Source organism: Poecilia mexicana, unplaced genomic scaffold (genome assembly GCF_051168715.1).
Source record: "Poecilia mexicana isolate PSO_F unplaced genomic scaffold, ASM5116871v1 scaffold_21, whole genome shotgun sequence".
In the NCBI taxonomy this organism is placed as follows: Eukaryota; Metazoa; Chordata; class Actinopteri; order Cyprinodontiformes; family Poeciliidae; genus Poecilia; species Poecilia mexicana.
The window spans coordinates 3561346-3579552 of record NW_028263390.1 but is presented as its reverse complement, the minus strand read 5'-3'; the positions used below and the strand labels follow the sequence as shown (position 1 = coordinate 3579552).

At 37.1% G+C, this 18207-nt stretch overlaps 1 protein-coding gene across 8 annotated transcripts in view; it reads right to left on the bottom strand.

The window, feature by feature from the left end:
* The window catches only part of LOC106908073 (uncharacterized), a 110347-nt gene that overhangs the window by 54694 nt on the left and 37446 nt on the right, over positions 1–18207 (bottom strand). For 3 of the 8 annotated variants that reach the window (XM_088001814.1, XM_088001815.1, XM_088001816.1), the window contains exon 1: positions 72–3753. Coding sequence is in view for 2 of the 8 variants with exons in the window: in XM_088001818.1 (XP_087857944.1) it covers positions 5481–5554; positions 5637–5703; positions 5871–5930; positions 6570–6611; positions 6740–8143; positions 8237–8401; positions 10993–11171; positions 11248–11382; positions 11475–11684; positions 12393–12602; positions 12831–12970; positions 13058–13116; positions 13205–13311; positions 13850–14248 (3251 nt within the window). In the remaining 6 variants the exon portion in view is untranslated. Of the gene's footprint in view, positions 1–71; positions 5555–5636; positions 5704–5870; positions 5931–6569; positions 6612–6739; positions 8144–8236; positions 8402–10992; positions 11172–11247; positions 11383–11474; positions 11685–12392; positions 12603–12830; positions 12971–13057; positions 13117–13204; positions 13312–13849; positions 14249–18207 lie in introns of those variants that run through there. The other 5 variants (XM_088001818.1, XM_088001819.1, XR_015761765.1 and 2 more) reach the window with 3 other exon arrangements.

The following is an 18207-nucleotide window of genomic DNA, read 5'->3' as shown; positions in this document are numbered from 1 at the left end:
CACATAAACCACATTATGCATAAAGACCTTCCAGACTGAATCAAACAGCAGAAAATAATCAGCCTACTTACCATAATTCTTCTCTCGGTCTTACAGCCTGTACTGTTTGTTGAGGCAACACTGTGAATGACAGCAGAGTAGAGCAATAAAAACATTAAATAACAGCCAACAAAGAGCTTCCTGGAATACAGCCAGGAAGAGTCAGTGCACTGACAGTGACACAACAGGTTCCATCGCTCCACATGGTTTGCTAATGTCAACCGTGAAATGAGGTAAGTTAGCACGGTAATCTGCTAAAAAGTGATTTAAAGGCCTACAGTCTCTGCTGAATGCTATTCCATTTGTAGATTAACATTCCTCTGAAAGGATGACAACTACGAGGCCCTGAGTTGGTTGCCCATTACCATTTTGTCCGTTTGAGTCCAGTTATTTTCCATCACCTTGGGAAATGGTGGAAAAAAGGCACATCATTTTTATTCTCACTGTCTGAAGTTAAATCTGATCAATTCTCTTGTTTTAGGTTAGTTAGAATTCCCAAAATTATTCTATTTGCTAAATGCCAGAAAACATAGTGAGAATTTTTTTGGTTAGTTTTTCCCACTTTGACCCTGGAGTTTCCAGTTCATATTCCACAGAGACGTTTCTGTACACTAGACTGGCTACTTTGAGGTGGCGTTCCATGTATCCCTTTCTTGCTAGTATCTTCCAGCCTGCAGAGAAGCTGGGTTATTTCTTGGGCCTCTCCAGCCTGCTATGCCAGATCTGGGCCTCTGCAGTTATTACCATTAGTCTTGTTTTGTCAGATTGAAAATACCTTTACAAATTTAACCTTTAACCAGGTGTTAAACATACTTTTCATACATTTTACTACATTTTTGTATTAAACTACATGTTTGTATTAAACTGTCATGTTTTTTTTAATTACCTGCAAGTAGAAAATTATCGCAAAAAAATCCATCTGAGGTTAATTTTTATACATGCCTTCCTAAATACTTTTTTCTCCTTTGAAGACAGCATAGAATGACTGAGAGCTTAAATTGAGATGAAGAACTTAGAAGGTTTGGAATGCTTAACTACAGATTTGTAGTTAATATTCTGATTTACTCAATAAATCAGAATATTAAAAAATCAATTTATTTCAGGAACTTCACCAAGTGAAACACAAATAGATTAATTATGTTGTTCTTGCCACTAAGCTGACTTTTCAGAACTTGCCTTAATAACTGTAAGTGTCTGGCTGTTTCCGCTTTCCTTGTTTCCCTGTTCTTTGCAGCTCTCCTCAACACTGATGTCCCTGCTGTGGATCCTGGTGGTGTGGATTTGGGGGATCAGAGAGTGGTGACTAATGGTGGCTCCATTAAAGTCAATATTCATAGGCAGCCATTTTGATTAGTTGGAAAAGGGGGTTCAAGCCTAGGCAGAATTGCAGAGGGGAGACTGGGTCATCAATATTCCACATTGATTGAGACTTGCACAATCGGCTTAAAGTATACAGCTGAAACCAGATGTTTACATACACTGAATAAAAAAAGCTCATGCATTCTTTCTCACTCTCTGAAGTTAAATCAGATCAACCTTATTTTGTTTTAGGTTAGTTAGAACGACGATGCATTTTAAGGCCAGACCTTAAACACACTGCTTTCTTGTTTGACACGATGTGAAAGTCAAAAGAAATCAGCCAAGATATCAGGAAGACAAATCTTGTTCATCCATGAGAACAATTTGCCGATGCTTGAAGGCATTCATCTGTTCAAAAAATTATCTGCAAGAATAGATATGATGGGAACGTACAACCATCATAACGCTCAAAAAGGAGATGAGTTCTGTGTCCCAAAGAGGAATATGTTCTGGCCTCAAATGAGCAGACTGAACCCAGAACAAAACCCACAGACCAGGTGTAGATGCTGCTGTAGTTGGTAAAACAGTCATATCTGCAGTCAAATGGTCCTGTACCAACATGGGCTGAAAGGCCACTCAGCGAGGCAGAAGCTCTTACTTCAACAGAAAAATAAAAAGCCAAATGGCAGTTTGACCCCAGTCCTGTGGAGAAGCTGTGGGAAGATATGAAATCTGAGGTGGCCTACAAACCTGGCTACGCTATACCAGTTCTCTCAAGAGGAATGGACCAGAACTTGAGTAAACTATGACTTGGGTCAAACCTTTTAGATTTCACTTAACAAGCTTCCCACAACACAGCCTAAAAGACAGCTAACCCTGATTAAATACTGACCAAATATATGTAAACTTCTGAATTTAAGGAAAGTTTATAAACCATCTCTAAAAATGTTCTCACCAAGTTTTCTGGTATTTAGCAAACAGAAATAAGTTTGGTAAATCTAACAGACCTAAAAAGAAGTTTGGTCTGATTCAACTTCAGACCATGAGAAAAAAAATGCTTGCTTATCTTTTTATTGAGTGTGTGTAAATATCTGGTTTCAAATGTCATCCTGTCATCTAACCTCATTAAAGCATGCTGCCGTGCTTGCTTCGCTCCAGCTGTTCCTATGTTTCTGCTGCTATAGAGCTTTGAGATCTGCCAAGTTTCTTTTCTTTATGCTTCTTTTTACAGATGCCAAAGATTTTTTTTTCTCATTGCTGTATTAAAGTCTTTCCAATGTTCCAGTAATTCCAGTTGACTGGCATGTCATGCTCAAGCCCCGCCTCTGAGTTACTGAGTTACTGAGAAGGTTCGTCATGGCCTAACAGGAAGTTCCTTGAATTAGCCTCTTATATTTGTGACATTTTATCAAATAATGCGAGTCCTTATCTACCACAGCATCACCATCTTAACTGCAGCCGTCTTGAGCTTCATCTTTTTATCTCGTATAGGATAAGAATCTCAAATTGGAATTGTACCTGTAGAGGAGAGCTTGGGGACAGAAGTATTCTCTGTCCCCAATCGCTCTCTTTCAACCTGCTCTGGGTCTTTCTCATATTATACTGTCACGATAGTTTTAACAAATATGTAAAAAATAAAACAGTATTTGCTTTTTACAAAAAGTTAGATAATGCAACTTTAAGTGTTATTCAATGTGGAAGTGAAAATAGGTATGCTTTGGTTGAAAGGTTACATTGTTTTGTTTTTTTTGTTTTTGACCTCCCTTTTAAAGTTATTTGCCTTCCTAAAAGCGATCCCTTTCACTTTACCTTTGAACACGAGCATCAAACAGACATTTCAGAGGAACATCTCTTTGACCAAAACACATTGTTACTGATTTGGCTTTACAAGCAATCACAGCTCTCATGATGACTCAGCAAATCAGACGGACACAACAACAAGTTGAGGTCCTGATGGTGACGGCTTTTGTTCATTCTCCGCATGCCGAGGGGGACAATGCGTAACTTTCTACAGTTCTGACCAAATTTATGCATAACCTCACTTGGATTTAGAAATAAAATCATTTTCATTTGACAAAGAAAAGGCTCTGAAACTATGTAGAATCAGTATTAGTTTGGAAAATAATTTTTTCAGTTTTTAATTTACATTTTATTTTTTTTCATTTACCCTTTGTTCACCTATTTGTATAGGTGAAATACCTATTCCTAAATAGGTGTGTTACCTGTTTAGGAAGGTGAAATACTCTTCCCAATAATAAAAAAATGTTAACAGCATTAAAGCAATTAAACCCTTCTAACAGCTGATGTTTACTTTAGTTGCAAAAAGAAAAAATCTATCTTAAAAAGCCAGGAGGAGTCTGCAGTACTGAATCAAAACACTCCATCAAACCTGACAGGGTAAGTTCTCTAGTCAAATAACACCATCCAAAAGCAGTCCATTGCATATATTGCTGGAAGACAGATTTCTGTTGATTGCTGAAAAGTCTGCAGCAGAAAATGACCTCAAAATTAATGAAGAACAAGCATCAGCCAAAGATTGAATCACTTACAGGCTTTATGTTGAAAATGAAAACAACTTTTTCCAAAACTGACAGAAACAATCACGGAAATATGTGTGAGTGGAAACAACCCGAGTATGAATGTCTGTAAAACTTGGGCACTTTTCTTCAAAAGCTTAAAATAAGTAAATAACTTTGTGTTGATGTAATGAAAGCGCCAACATTCATTTGGTCATGTAGGAGTGAACTATTTACACAACAGCAAAAAAAAAAAAAAAACTACTGCAGCAAAACAATTGAGCAATTTTTACCAACATAGGTAATTAAAAAATGAGGTTAACAGGTGAAAGACACAGTTTTAAATTTGGGATACAAATTACTAGCAACTAACTTTTAAACCTCAGTTAGAATATTTTTCCCCACACGCTTGAGAGATATTTTAAATAACAAAATTATGTTCAAACTGTCATAATTTAATAGTTATTTTAGTACTTATTAAATTGATGGGCCTAATTTATAGTATAGTTTTGATTAGTTGGTTAGTTGTGCCTTGGGTTGTTAGTTCTAACAGAAATATCAGCTTTAAAGATGCCTTTCTGTGTGACATGACAGAAAACACACACTTAAAAATGTTGTTTCAAAGTGTTTAATTTATGATTCCACAAAAAATACATAATATTTTAAGCAGATGCAACTGTAACAAATTTTCATTAGGACATGTTAATATATTATGGGAAAAGTTCTTCTGCAAGTTTTCTCATAAAAGTTGCATTATAGAAAAAGGCGCTATATAGTTTTCATAAAAAAAGAGGTTGAGGAAAATACTCTGATCCAACTGAAAGCAAGAAAAGTAACTTTATTTACTGCAGCCACTGAGTCAAACATTTGCTACAACTGCCCAGTAGATCATACTGTGTGCATTCAGTGTGGGATAAAAGAGAACAAGTTTTTTGTTCATTAAGCTTTCACTTCATTAACTGTTTTATTTTCAACCCTTTGGGATATGCAGCTTTTCTGATAAAATGTTCTTAATCATCACCCAAGTCAAACTCATCTAATGTCCACATCTTTGCATAGGAATCAAACCAATATCCATATTTCATGTGAATTTCTGTAGAGATTAAAATTTTACTCAGCTTTTGAATTAGCCTTCAACATTTTTTTAAAATACTATTTTTAGCTCCATGTTCTAAAGGGGCACCATTGTATCTTTGCTTTAGTTTTAAGTGCAATCCCTAATGTGACTGTTTTTATGTCGTCATATTTTATATAACTTTTATTTCAATCATCCATGAAATGATCTTGTGTAACATTAATGGAAAAGTTCAGGGGGGTGGAAATTATTATTTTCCTTCTTTTCATCTCTCTGCATTGCACTGTAAAAACTCTCATACACTGACTGTGAAACTGTAGGCTTCACAATATCAAGACAGAAACAGCAGTAAAGGGACATGTAGTAAAAACAAGAGATGTACCACTGGGTTAAAATACTAATTCAGTTTCCTTCATAAGTTTGTGGAACTGAGCATGGACTATTTGCAGCATCATAACATTTTCTATCTTTAAAAACAGCGTTTGCAAATAAATTAACAACAAAAAATGAAGAATTTTGTGTGTAAATCTGCAGACATGATTTGAACTGATTTAGATGTTGCTGTATGACTGTGAGGAGTCAGTGTTGCTGCTTGTGTTTGGAACTGGTGATACACGGTACACCCCTGGAAGACAAACAACAACATGTCAATCATGATAGTGAACTCAATTTCAAAAAGGATCACAATGAACATGAGAACAACTTACCCCTTCTCCGAAAAATTCGGTTTATGACGTTTTCTGCACCACTGGAGGAAGTTCCTGCACTAGTGCTCTACAGCAGGAAATAGGTGGAAATTAAAAGTTTGCTTTGTGTATATTTAATTAAATCACAGGTCTATTGTAGGCTCTTTGACATATCAGTAATCCAAAATGTAAAACTGAGCAAATTATAGATTTTTTATAATTTTGGTGTTCTTTAGTTTTCAAATTAGAACTTACCCTTGTGCGATTAGAAGTAGTGCTTAATGCAGGGACTTGTCGCAAAACAAGAGAGCGGATCTGAAAATAAATACATTTGTTAAAGAAAAAACTTATAAGTTTGGGGGAAATGGTGTGTGAACTGTCCAGCATACAACATAACTAATTTTGATATTTTTGTTAAGCTAAGCTAATTCCCTTTTCTGTGGTGACTTAGATTTTGTAGAAATTTGAGCAACTTGTATTTACTAGTCACATAGTTTGGATGAGAGACAAAACCAGTTTAAAAAACAGTTTAAAAAATGTGACATCTAAGTTTAATTTATGGAAGTTAAACACAAATGTTTGTGGTAGTTTGTGGAGAAGGACCATCTGGAAGGTCTACTTCATTTCACCAAAAACGGCCACTAGAAACTTCTATCGCGTATTGAGTACTGTAAGATGAGTGTCAACTTGCCTTACTAAGCTCTACAATCAAAAATTAATGAATGTTTCAGACAGGCACCTTCACATCCAAACTGCTTATCCTTACATTTAATATGAAGTTTAAATTCAAATATGACTAATTTAGATTTTTCTTTTTCTGTGTTCATGACAGCTATTAGTGTGAAAACCTGTCTGCCCCTTCATTTGGAGAAAATACTAGTACATGCATATCCATAGTAAAAAAAAAAACGCAAAGGAAATAATTATTGTAAAACTTTTAAGAAATCATCCTACCTTGGCATCGAATAATGTCCCAAACACTAAAATGAAGAAACCCTGAGGAAGGTCAAAAATTACCTCATTAACAGAGTACAGGAAAAATGAAAAAAAAAAAAAAACAAAACATAAAAATACTGAAATGCCAGCAACAAATTGCAATCCATTTTCTGATTAAATTCAAGTACCTGCAATGAGTTGAAGAAAGCAAAAGCAACATGAATCCCTCCATTTGTTGGGTCCACCATGGTTCCAATTCCCAAACACCAGGTCAGTCCGAATAATGGAGTCAGTATAGCCACACATCTTAAAATGACTAGCAGGGCATTTTTCTCATCTGCCTGGGCTTGGTTTCCAGTGCTTCGTCTTCTGAGCATCTTGTACAAAACCACCAGAATGACCAAAATATTGAACACAACTATGGCCAAGGCAGGGATCACTAAGGCCAGGAGGGCCTTGGTCTTTGTCCAGTTTAGCCAACAAGCTTGATCTTCCCTTACATATCCACGTCCAGGTGCAGTGGCAGCTACTGTAGTAACAGCAATGATCAGAGGGCAAACATATCCCACAGTCAAGCCAATGGCGAACATGGTCCATTTGGACATTTGGGAGAAGACCATGACTGACCGGTACAAGAGCAGCAGGCTTGAAACGAGCATCCAAAAGAACATGGCGAGATAGAAAAAGTGCATGAAAAAGGTTGCTGCACTGCATGGTCCAACTGGAACTGTGTAGTCCTCGTCTGGGTTTTCTTTGGGGTTCTTTGAAATAGCGGCCCCAATGATGAAACAGATGTCAGCAATCAGCAAGGACAGGGCTGTGTTAACAATGGCAACATGGCGCATAAAGGCAGTGCTGTTTTTGGTAAGGGGTCGCCATACAATTCCTTCAATGATGAGACAAATAACTAAGCTGACCATTGATATTCCAACTCCGATATATGTCATTATATCCAGTAATGTTCTTAGTTTTTCAGGGATGCCAGTTGACATCAGAATTGAGAACGATGTGAGATGGTTGCAGGTGCAGGTCACGGTATCGTTTATATCAGAAACAAACTTACAGCCCTTGTCATCCCAGGCACCAAGATTATCTAAGAGAGTAAAATTCCAGAAGACGCACTGAGGGTTCAGTTCCAGAGTGGTATTGAGCTTGTTGTAGCTTAAGCTGACATTGTGAACTGCTTCATTTATTTTGACAAGCAGAACAGCAGCATTGATGACATTCTCGGGGTAAGTTTCATTGCTGGTTTCATTAAAAAGGCTCAAGTTAAATGCAGAGGTCCGTGGTGGCATAACATTATTCAAGGAGGAGAAAAGAATAGTGGTGATAAATGTATTGTCGAAACCTGTTTCTGGAATTTCTATGGTAACCGTGGAGTTCAGTTCATCATTGAACGAGTCTGTAAATTTGGTTCTCTTGAGCTGAATCCGTTGAGTAGTTATTGTAAATGAACCATTCAGTCTTTCAGAAATTGTCTCCATTGAAAACAGCAATAGTGAGCTGGAATTTTGGTTTTCACCTGTATTCAGAAAGCTCCAAGATTCTTTTGCATTGTCACTAATGAGGACATCAACAGTTTCCAGTACATCCTGTAGATGAAGAGATATGTTATAAAAATCCACAACATCCTCAAACCTTGGCTACAAAGTTGTTATATATAAAATGTAGCATATTCACCGTACCTGCATGACATCTTCTTCTACATCATTTGAAACTTGTGCAATGGTATTTAATATATTGACAATGGCAGAGATTGTTGCAGGTGATTGAGTGACTTGTTGTTGTTTCTCGTTGACAGCTTTAGTTAAATTCCCTGTAAATTCTGGAACTTCTTCATTTTTCAGATCCTGAATAAATGTGAGGAGAATATAAACAAAGACTGCAAAAATATTAAGAATCAGATAAGCTCCTTTTCAGCAGAAGCAAACCAGATTTGTAGTAACTGACCAGTCACCTAAAGTCTGATAAATTATTATCTTAAGCCTTTAAATGTTAACCAAATGGATAGTTAAGCCAGTCATGGGAGGGAAAATTAACTGTTCAGTGCCTGGAAGATAGATCACTGTTAGGTCCATCTGACCAAGATGACAAGAATGAGGAAAAGAGGCTTGACCTTCTCCCACTTCAGATTTGAAAAGGCAAAGAGGTACCATGTGAATGCTGAGACATTTACAAGCTACCAGCTGAGAACATTGGTTCTATCCTAGAAAGGCAAAAAGTCACATTTTTGTGGCTTTGAGGTGCAAAAAGAAAGATTTTCACTGTTGTCTGTACTCAAGTGCCACAGCCCATGTGAGCAAAGATGGAATCACCTGGAATAGTCTGGTTAGGTTGGTTAGTTTGGTTGTTGGACTTTGTTGCTAAGCACAGGTTACTGTTAATAAGTTTTATAGAAATGTATGTGGTAAAAGATTGAAAGATAGGGATCGATTTTGTAACCAGGTCATCGTCTGTGGTCTCACGTCTTATGTTTTTGTATGAACATAGAGGCAGATGTGTGAACTGAGAGGAGCAACCATGAACTACAGTAAGCTGCTTTGTATTAATTACTGGTAAAACAAAATTGAGTTATAAAAAGAGAGCTGGAAACGTTTGACAGATTATAGGTGAGAAGTGAGCACAGCAGCTGGGGTCAACTCTCCACTAATGTTTGGAGTGACATTCAGCATTGAAAAACCTTGAGGTTCAGGGTCACATCACACCAAGTTGGTATTATGTAGTTCTGCTGTTTTGCACTGTTGGGACAAAACTGCAGCTCCGTCAGAAAGCTGACCACAGCGTTTGCCTTTTTTATTTAAGTCAGCTTTTCAAAGCGATGAACTGCTAGCAGAGCTGCTATATCACGTCATTCAGCTACAAAACTTAACACGCGTTTTTGGCTCTGCTTATGATTAAACTCATAATTGTTCCTCCAGACTGAGGAGCTCTGCGATAGTAGACAGCATGTTCACCTGCCCACAACTAAACTATACGAGTAATGTTGTTTGGGGTTTCCAGTAAGGTAATCACAAGCCAATCAACTTGTCAATCAAATGGTCAGGTGTCAATCAAATGGCTTCTGTACATTACTTGGCTGGGTGGGGCTAGTACTACTCCTGAAATAGGTATGAAAAACTGAGAACAGCCACATAGAGCAGCGCCAGATCTGCTAATGGAGATAAATGTGGCAGGGGTGGACTAAAGCAGAACCAGTTAGAGGTCCTCCAGTGGAAAACCTCCTGAAACTAGGTCAAGTTCAGGTCCTCCACTGCAAATCATAAAATCAGACTAAAATACATCAAATGAAGATATCTCTGAGTTTAAGTTTATACTTGTGCTATTTTTTGCTTACATGCAAAAACACACATATGCATGCACTAAGCTTAGACAAAGACAACTGTCTGGTTGTACTGGTCTTAGTCTTAGACTTAAAATTAAAACTTCATAAGGTCTATAAAAAACATGTACATATTGCAAAAATGGCACAACCATAGACCTCAACACACAGGTATCATATGATGTATTATAGTCTGATTCCATGCTTTGTATACCATGTTTGATAAATAGAGAGAGAGAGAGAGAGAGAGAGAGAGGCAAAACCAGAAGGACTTTGTTTGATGCTTCCGGTAAGTTGTCATTCCACTCAGTCTGGATCTTTCACCCTCCACTTCAACAGAGTGGTAAAACAAACTAGTAGTGAAACTCGACCGTAACTTCAAATTTGACAAAGAGGTTGATTGTGTTGGGAAAATAACCGTTTTTCAATTTTTTTTTAAAGTAAAGACATTCTTTAGCCACAGTAACCTGCAGAAGGTCCTCCACGCCTTTGTTAGCTCGATGTTTGATTATTGTAATATTTTATATGACTGTATCAAGCAGTTTTCCATCTGCTTGTCCAAAACTCTGCCGTTAGCTTGTTGACTAACTTGTGTAAACAAAAATATATAACTCCTATCCACCAGTTCAGCTCAGGATACAACTTAAATTGTTGGAACTTGTTTTTAAAGCACTGAATGTTCTCGCACCACTTTAGAAAACCCTTCAGCCCAGCAGAACTTTATGGTCAGCTAGTAAATATCTGCTGGAGGGGCCTCCATAGGTGGAAGCCATTAGTCCTTTTCAGTTGCTGGCCCAACAGTCTAGCATAGTCTTCCCTATGAGTTGCAAGACATTCTCTGATCTGTTTTTGTTCAAGGTCAAACAAAACCCATGCCTTTAAACAGGCTTTTGAAGTTTGACCACTTTTAACCTTGTTGTATTTTTTTAGTGTTTTTATGAGCACTGCTTCTGTTTCTGTTTCATTGTGTTCTGTATTTGTTTTTACTCTGGAAAGCATCTTGGTCAATATGCATGAATATATGAGGTCTCCACATACTATAAATGTAAATGAAACAGACATGATTCTAAGTCATCACTAGATTCTGGGATCCACAACATTTGTAAAATGGAAACTACCTACCACTGACTCAGTTAGCAAATCTTTGATTATGGTTATAATGCAGGTGTCTTTCACAAGTTTCCAGGTTCCTGAAGCCAAACAAACTGCAGTCTTGGTTCCTGTTTGTCCTTCTTCACAGTTTCCTTCCTTTATGTCATTTTCTCTTCCTTCTCCATACTCAGCATCCTTACAGATAATAGCTAAAAATTTAAAAACATGCAAGTCAAAATGCTAATAAAACAGCATGAATTTAACAAAATTTCACTCTGCTCTTACGACTGAGAAAAACAGTCAACACTGTTTTTTCTTCATAACCCGGCAGATTGTCAACTTTGCAGGTGAATGTTGCTTTCTGTTCTTGAGTGCAGCTTTGCATCGGATATTGATAAGTGATGCAGTTCAGGGTTGAACCTGCAAACGTTTTGAATTGTGATTAACATTATTAAGACAGTCCTAAGCTTCTGAGTATTTGGAATTTGTGTATTTCATCATTTACTGCATACCTGATTGTAATGGTGTATTTCCTTCATACCACTTAAGTTTGAAAGGGGACTGGACACAGCACTTGAGTGGTACACTCTTCCCTTGGTCACATTTAGCAAGAACTGTACGACTGACACTGATAATGGGAGCAGATCTGATGTTACTAGGCAACACAGTCCTATTCTGATGGACAATAATATCATTTCGTGTTGATGTGCATTCATAAGTCCCTAAAATGAAGGAAATCATAATTAGTAATTACATGCATGAACCAAAAGTCTTATATAAACTGAAAGTTTGTTGTATGTAAAAGATGTATGTATTTATTAGAGCCATAAAAGCCATAAAAGGAAACAAATTTTGGTGTCTTATTGAACTCAGTTTTGATTATAACTGTAAATTGCATCCTAACAACAACATATAACTGACTATTCTTCCAGGATAATATCACTGATTATGAATTTTTACAAGAATGTTGTGGTATGCCTGTAATCCCTTAATTTACTTGTACCAACAATTAATTCTGCAGTGTTGCTCTTGTTGTGTCTTCATGAGGTCATAAGTGAAACAAGTTAAAACACTTTAAAAGAACTAATTTAATACAGCCATGTCACAGTGTGATAGTGTTCCTGTCTCATAGATTAATATAGCAAATATTTCTATTTTTGCACAGTTGTAGGTGATGCATCACTTTAAGTTTTTTTTTTTCAGTTCTCAAATTCAGATGAATTTGTTCTACACACCTACAAGCACATTTGAAATTAGAAAATGTGATCAAGTATTCTTAATATTCTAATGAACGAAAATGTGTGTGGAAAAAATAAAGGACCACATGCAAGTTTAAGTTATAAACTTGCCTAAATGTCATACTGCAATATTTAAAATGTACAAGAACTTTTCACTTATTGCTTTTTAAAATAAAGTTGGCTTTAACTTACCTGCATCAGAAGGAATCACTTGGGCAATAACCAGTGTGAATGGATATTTGGAAGAAATTGTATGTCTCCGTGATGGTGAAAGTACCAACCCTTTAAATTTCCATTTAACACTAAACCCGTCTTCTAAATTAAAACCAGGGGGGGCACATGTCAGTGTCATGGTTTCATCAGTATAGATGACCTCAGGGCTTAAGGTCAATGGTGTGTCACCTACAGAGAGAGTCAAATACAGCTGAAACCAGGTAGTTACATAAAATAATTTCTGTTTTCTCACGCCAGAAAACTTAGTGAGAACATTTTTGTAACTTTCATTGAATTCAAAGGTTCACATACATTTGTTCAGTATCTGGGATAAATATTTTCTAAACGGCATGACTTGGATCAAACCTTTTGGGGTTTCCTGTTAAATACAGAATGAAGAAAGCACTGGGCACTCACTTTGGACTTCTGGAACTTTTCCATCCAGAACAGGAGCAATTTCCCTTTCAATGGCGGTAATGAGTTTATCATTTGCCTCAGCCATCTGAGTGTTATATTCAAATGTCCTGATAGTAAAGTCCACAATAACACTTCCTTGTCTGTAAAACAAATGAAACCCAAAACTATGATCAGAAGCATGTTCAGAGTAACACATTTTACTTGAGACAACTGTTAAAGCTAATTACCTGATGTCAGTCACAAAAGCAGCAATGACTCCATTTTTGATGTTATACTGTTGTGAAAGCTGTGGAAATAGATGTGGGTGAAATTATAAGCATCAAAACACAAACAGCTGAAAATATGAAATCATATTGAGCAAAGAATGTACTTACCAGGCCATTAAATTGTTCTTCAAGTTCTTTGTATTTAGAACTGCTCTTATTATTATAGTCCTGTATAAAATCCTTCTCTAATCTCATTGACCTTTTAATATCAGTTGCTGTTTGTGGAAAACGGAAAGTTACTTATTTGGGCACCATAGAAACATGAGCATCCATTCAAAACACACACACATGGTAAAGAGTATTTACTAGAAAGGCATCAAGCAGTCTCAGGTCTAGGAAGAAAAACTGTCAACTGTGATAGATCTCTGCATTAACAAATTAACAAAAATTAGATAATTGGTTGCTCGCTGAATGCAATTTAGTAAAAACAAACAAAAAAACAACACTTCATGGATAAAAATATAAAAACAGTAGAACAAGTCACATCATTCTCTTTAAAGACAAATAGTTCACAGAGAATACTTTACACAGAAATTATTGATCTTTTTGTATTTCTGGGGACAAAAATGTTTAATTATTTATAAATTTATCACAATTTATAAATATTTATAAAGAATCACTTATAATTATTATTTATTCAGTTATTTTAAAGCATTAGCAAGTCAGCTATCCATGACTATAAAAAATGCAATCGCAGGAAATTCCCCAGGTAAATAATCAAAGAACAAGCAGAATTTGTCACAGCAATGTTACCTGTTGGTGTAGGTGAAGGAGGTAAGGTGACAGTGGTGGTCGAGACAGTAGATGAAGCAACTGTGGTAACAGCAACACTGGTAGCAGGTGTGGGGGCCTTGGTAGTAATAATATTGGTCAAGTTCATGGTAGTATTTGTATCAAATATAACAGTTGTAGTGGGTTGAGCAGAAGTACTTTGTGTTTTTGTGATGGCAGTAGTCATGTTTGTTGCACTCATAGGGAGAGATGGGGTAGTTGTTGTCTGGTGTGTGGTGGGAACAGTGGTGGTATGATTTGTAATAAGGATAGTAGTAGTGGGGATGGTAGTAATTGTAGCACTGGTTGTTGTCGGGAGAACAGTTGACGGGACTGGAGTAGGTGGAGTCATTGTTGTGTTTTGTGGCGTCACACTTGTACCTGAAAAGGAGACAGTTGAGACATAAATGTGTAGCAGTGTTTCTCAAACTTTTCAGGCCTAAAAACCCATTTAACAAACACTCATAGACCACCTAACTCGAATAATACAACATATTAATATGCAAAATCTGAAATGAAAATATTAGTCTCTTAACTCAGTCTTTCTTAAACTGTGGTCCCCAGACCAGTGGTGGGCCGCAGGTGCCCCCTAGTGGTCCATGAGGTACTGCATGTAAACGACAGTTTACCGTGAAGTTTACCATCTGATCACATAGTCCTGGTGTTTTCTTTCCACCAGTATCTTCAATTTTTCTTTTGAGTGACCTGGTTTTAAGTCACTTACCCCATTATTATTTTTAAAATAGTCGCTTACATGCAGTACCTTGTGGACCACTAGGGGGTGCCCACAGACCACCAGTGGTCCAGGAACTACAGCAGGGATCCCCAAACTACGGCCCGCGGGCCGGATCCGGCCCGCCTCCACATTTGGTCCGGCCCCCTGAACAATAACAGAGAGCATTCAGATTTTTTTTTTTCATTTATTGTATTTTCCGGTTTATATGTGGATTTTTCTTCAACCACCAGGGGGCTCTTTAGCAGGAAGTGTGTCCTGTAGACTGTGGGTGTTTTGTTTTGCATGGCGTATTGCTGCCATCTGTTGGACTTTTAGGGAACTGCTTGACTTTTATGTTATTTAATCAGTACGGTTGTTTGCTAGCGGTAGAGCAGATGAACACACGTGTCTGTTATGAACCCCGCATTCCAGGTTGAATTCTTCGAAGCAATGCCTGTAAGTAGCAACTTATACTTCAAAACAAGCCTTTATGTTAACATATTTAGAAATTAATATATTATAGTTACATTCCCTCAATGGAATATATACTAGTTAGTCCCAGTGACCGTTTCACTCATGGGTTTTGCCCATGTGCTTTCTAGGTAAAAAAATCAATCGAGATATGCAACCCCCCCCACCCCCCTCAACAATTTCCAGCCCCCCACCAGAGAAGGGAAAAGTTATGTGGCCCTCACAGGAAAAAGTTTGGGGACCACTGAACTACAGCTTGAGAAAGACTGATACATAGCATAACCTCAGATGTTAAAGCCGATCCTGAGAATTAAAGCTACTTTAGGGGGTTCTCACAAAACAGTGGACCTTGCCAGACTTAAACAAGCACACATTACAGGACCCTCCTCCTTGATCTCTGCTGCGCTATAGCCCTCCATAACTCCTATGCCACAACACAGAAAACTGAGAACTTGAGAAATTGGCAGTTGTCCTGTAACATTAGGTTGTTTCTCTATACAGCTGAAGCACACCAGCCATCTTGAACCTGAATGACTGCATGCCCTGTGTGTTGGAAGGGTGTAAGCAGCGTACATGAATGTAATTGACAACCAGGGCTGGCCTAAGCCTCCCTGGGCCCTAAGCAAAATTTGGTTTTGGGGGCCTCTATTTATGTTAATGTGAATTGCTGTGGTCACCAAGCAGATGATTAGATCATTCACACACCAACTATAAACTCATTGCATCCCTGACAGTTCTGTTTACATTATATGCTATATGTGTGTAGCATAATGGTAGTAAAAGCAGTAAAGAAACTAGTATGCACTGGATCTAAGATGGAATGGATACACACATATTTATGATATAACTTGATGTATAGCTAAAAATTTAATTTATACCAGGTGTGTTATTATACAATTAAACAGTGAGGGACCAAGACCATTTTCTAATAAAACATTAATTCATACATTAATTCATCTGTCTATTCACTGTCATGAATTCAGACTCCTAACAGGGCTAAACTTATAATGAACTCATATAATAATATAAACATACTTATAAACCATTTATGTAAGTTTATGCTATCATTTTTTTAACAGCACGCCGGTGGCCTACAGCCGACCACTTGGAATCAACTTCAAGCTCCTGGAACGTTCTATCTGGTTCCCTCCTAGCATAAAGGCTCTGATCTTAGATATGTTACTGAAACCTTGAAATATAATGAGGCCCAATGCCCTTTCCAATATCCTTCCAATTTACATTCTTGGAAAACCTCCAACCAGGAGGCATCTTGATCAGATGCCTGAACCACTTTTATAGGGTACTTTTGATGGGGAAGATCATTGGAAAGATCAATCACCTCACCCCATCTCACTCTATGGAGCAAGATTAGTTTAGCTTCTTATTTCTGGAACATTCTTCTCTTAGTTATGACCTATATGCCATGACCATAAATGAGGGTTGGGTCATAGATGAAAAAGTAAAACAGCTTTGCTTTTTGACTCGCCCTCCACCCCTGTAGCACTCCTCACAAATTGCGTCAGAGAAAACCTTTTCCAGATTGACAAAACACATGTAGATTGGACAACCAAAGTCTCATGACCCCCATCATTAACTTAGCAAGGGCAAAGATCTGATCCACTGTTCCATCTGTCCACTATGGACACACATCAAAGTTGCAGGACTCTCGCCCTGGAGGACTGCAGTTCGAGACCACTGGCCTAAGACTAAAACCACACTGCTCCTGAATATGAATTTGCATGATTGGTCAGCTTCCCCTTAAAAGCCCCAAAGTAGAATTTCCCAAGAAGGCTCAGAAGTGTGATCCATATATATTTGTAACACAGTCTTTAGCTACCATCACCACAGGCTACCACTCTAAGGGGAAATACATAGTCCCAAAATAAACCCCTTTGCAGCAAACTTTACACAACACAATGCAGTCAGGCAAGTGTCTTTCTTCTGGCTATTACAAAGCTATTTTATCACCATTTAGGGAAGCGTTATCAGTCATTTCAGAGAAAAACTGTGCTCCAGAACTGTAACAGCTGTTGCTTTGGTTTACTCTTGGTGATGAGAGATTTGGATGCAGCTGTTTGGCTAATCTGAAAACACATGAAGTTTGGAGGGCTGTGCTATTGTTCCCAATTGCTTTTATTGAGTTATTTTCATGGGCTAAGAGTCATCTGACAGCTTTGATTATGTCTTTTTTTGTGGTGGTAGTCTAGTTAATAAAGTTCAGTTTTCATGCACAGTCCCACTAGGCCTGTCACAATAATCAATAAATCAATTTCATGATAAATTAAAACAAGCTCAATAATTTCCATTGGTATGATTTATCGCTCCTCTCTTTTTCTGTCTTTCTTCCAAAAACTGGATGATAAAAGTCTTCAGTTTGGTGCTGTGGTCTCAACTAGCCCTTATTTTGAAGGCCAATTTTGTTTACAAAAAGTTGAAAATTAAATTTATTTGTTGTTTTTTTTATTTATTTTGAATATTTAAAACTTCTTCCAGTTCCAGCATTAAATGTTCATTATAATTTTAAATTTACAGATCTTTTAGAATGTGCTCTTGCATGATAATTTGCCATTACTGCTAATAATGTAGCAGTAATGTAGCCATTACATAACAATAATAACAATAATGTTATTAACAATAACAATAATGTTATTAATAACAATAATAACATTGTTATTATTCAATAATGTTGAATAATAACATTATTCTTATTGCAAGAAGTTGTGGAACAGTTTTTTGTTCAGCAAAATTTGTTATGACATGCCTAAGTCCCATCTCAAACAAACATCAGATATTTGTTTGAGATTACATGCAGTAATCAATCAGTTTTTTTGCACCAAAGTTAAGTATGTGTAAACAAGTTTTCAGTAAGGTTCTTTAAGGTATTTGTCATTTTACAAAATTGACATCATCACTGTGACTGTATAAAAATAGACCAGGTTGTGTTTGCTAAATTGCTAGTGAATGCAATATTTTTAGAAATTTGCATGTCCTCTTGGGTGCTCCATACAAAACTCATTTAACCAGCAGCTGACGAAGAGGAAAACTAAGGCTAATTTTATCAAGCCAAAAACATACGTTCAATCTTGAGTTCTATTTTATGGTCAAAATACCAGATAGCAAAAATGGTTCCACCAGGCTTCTGTAATCTGTGGTC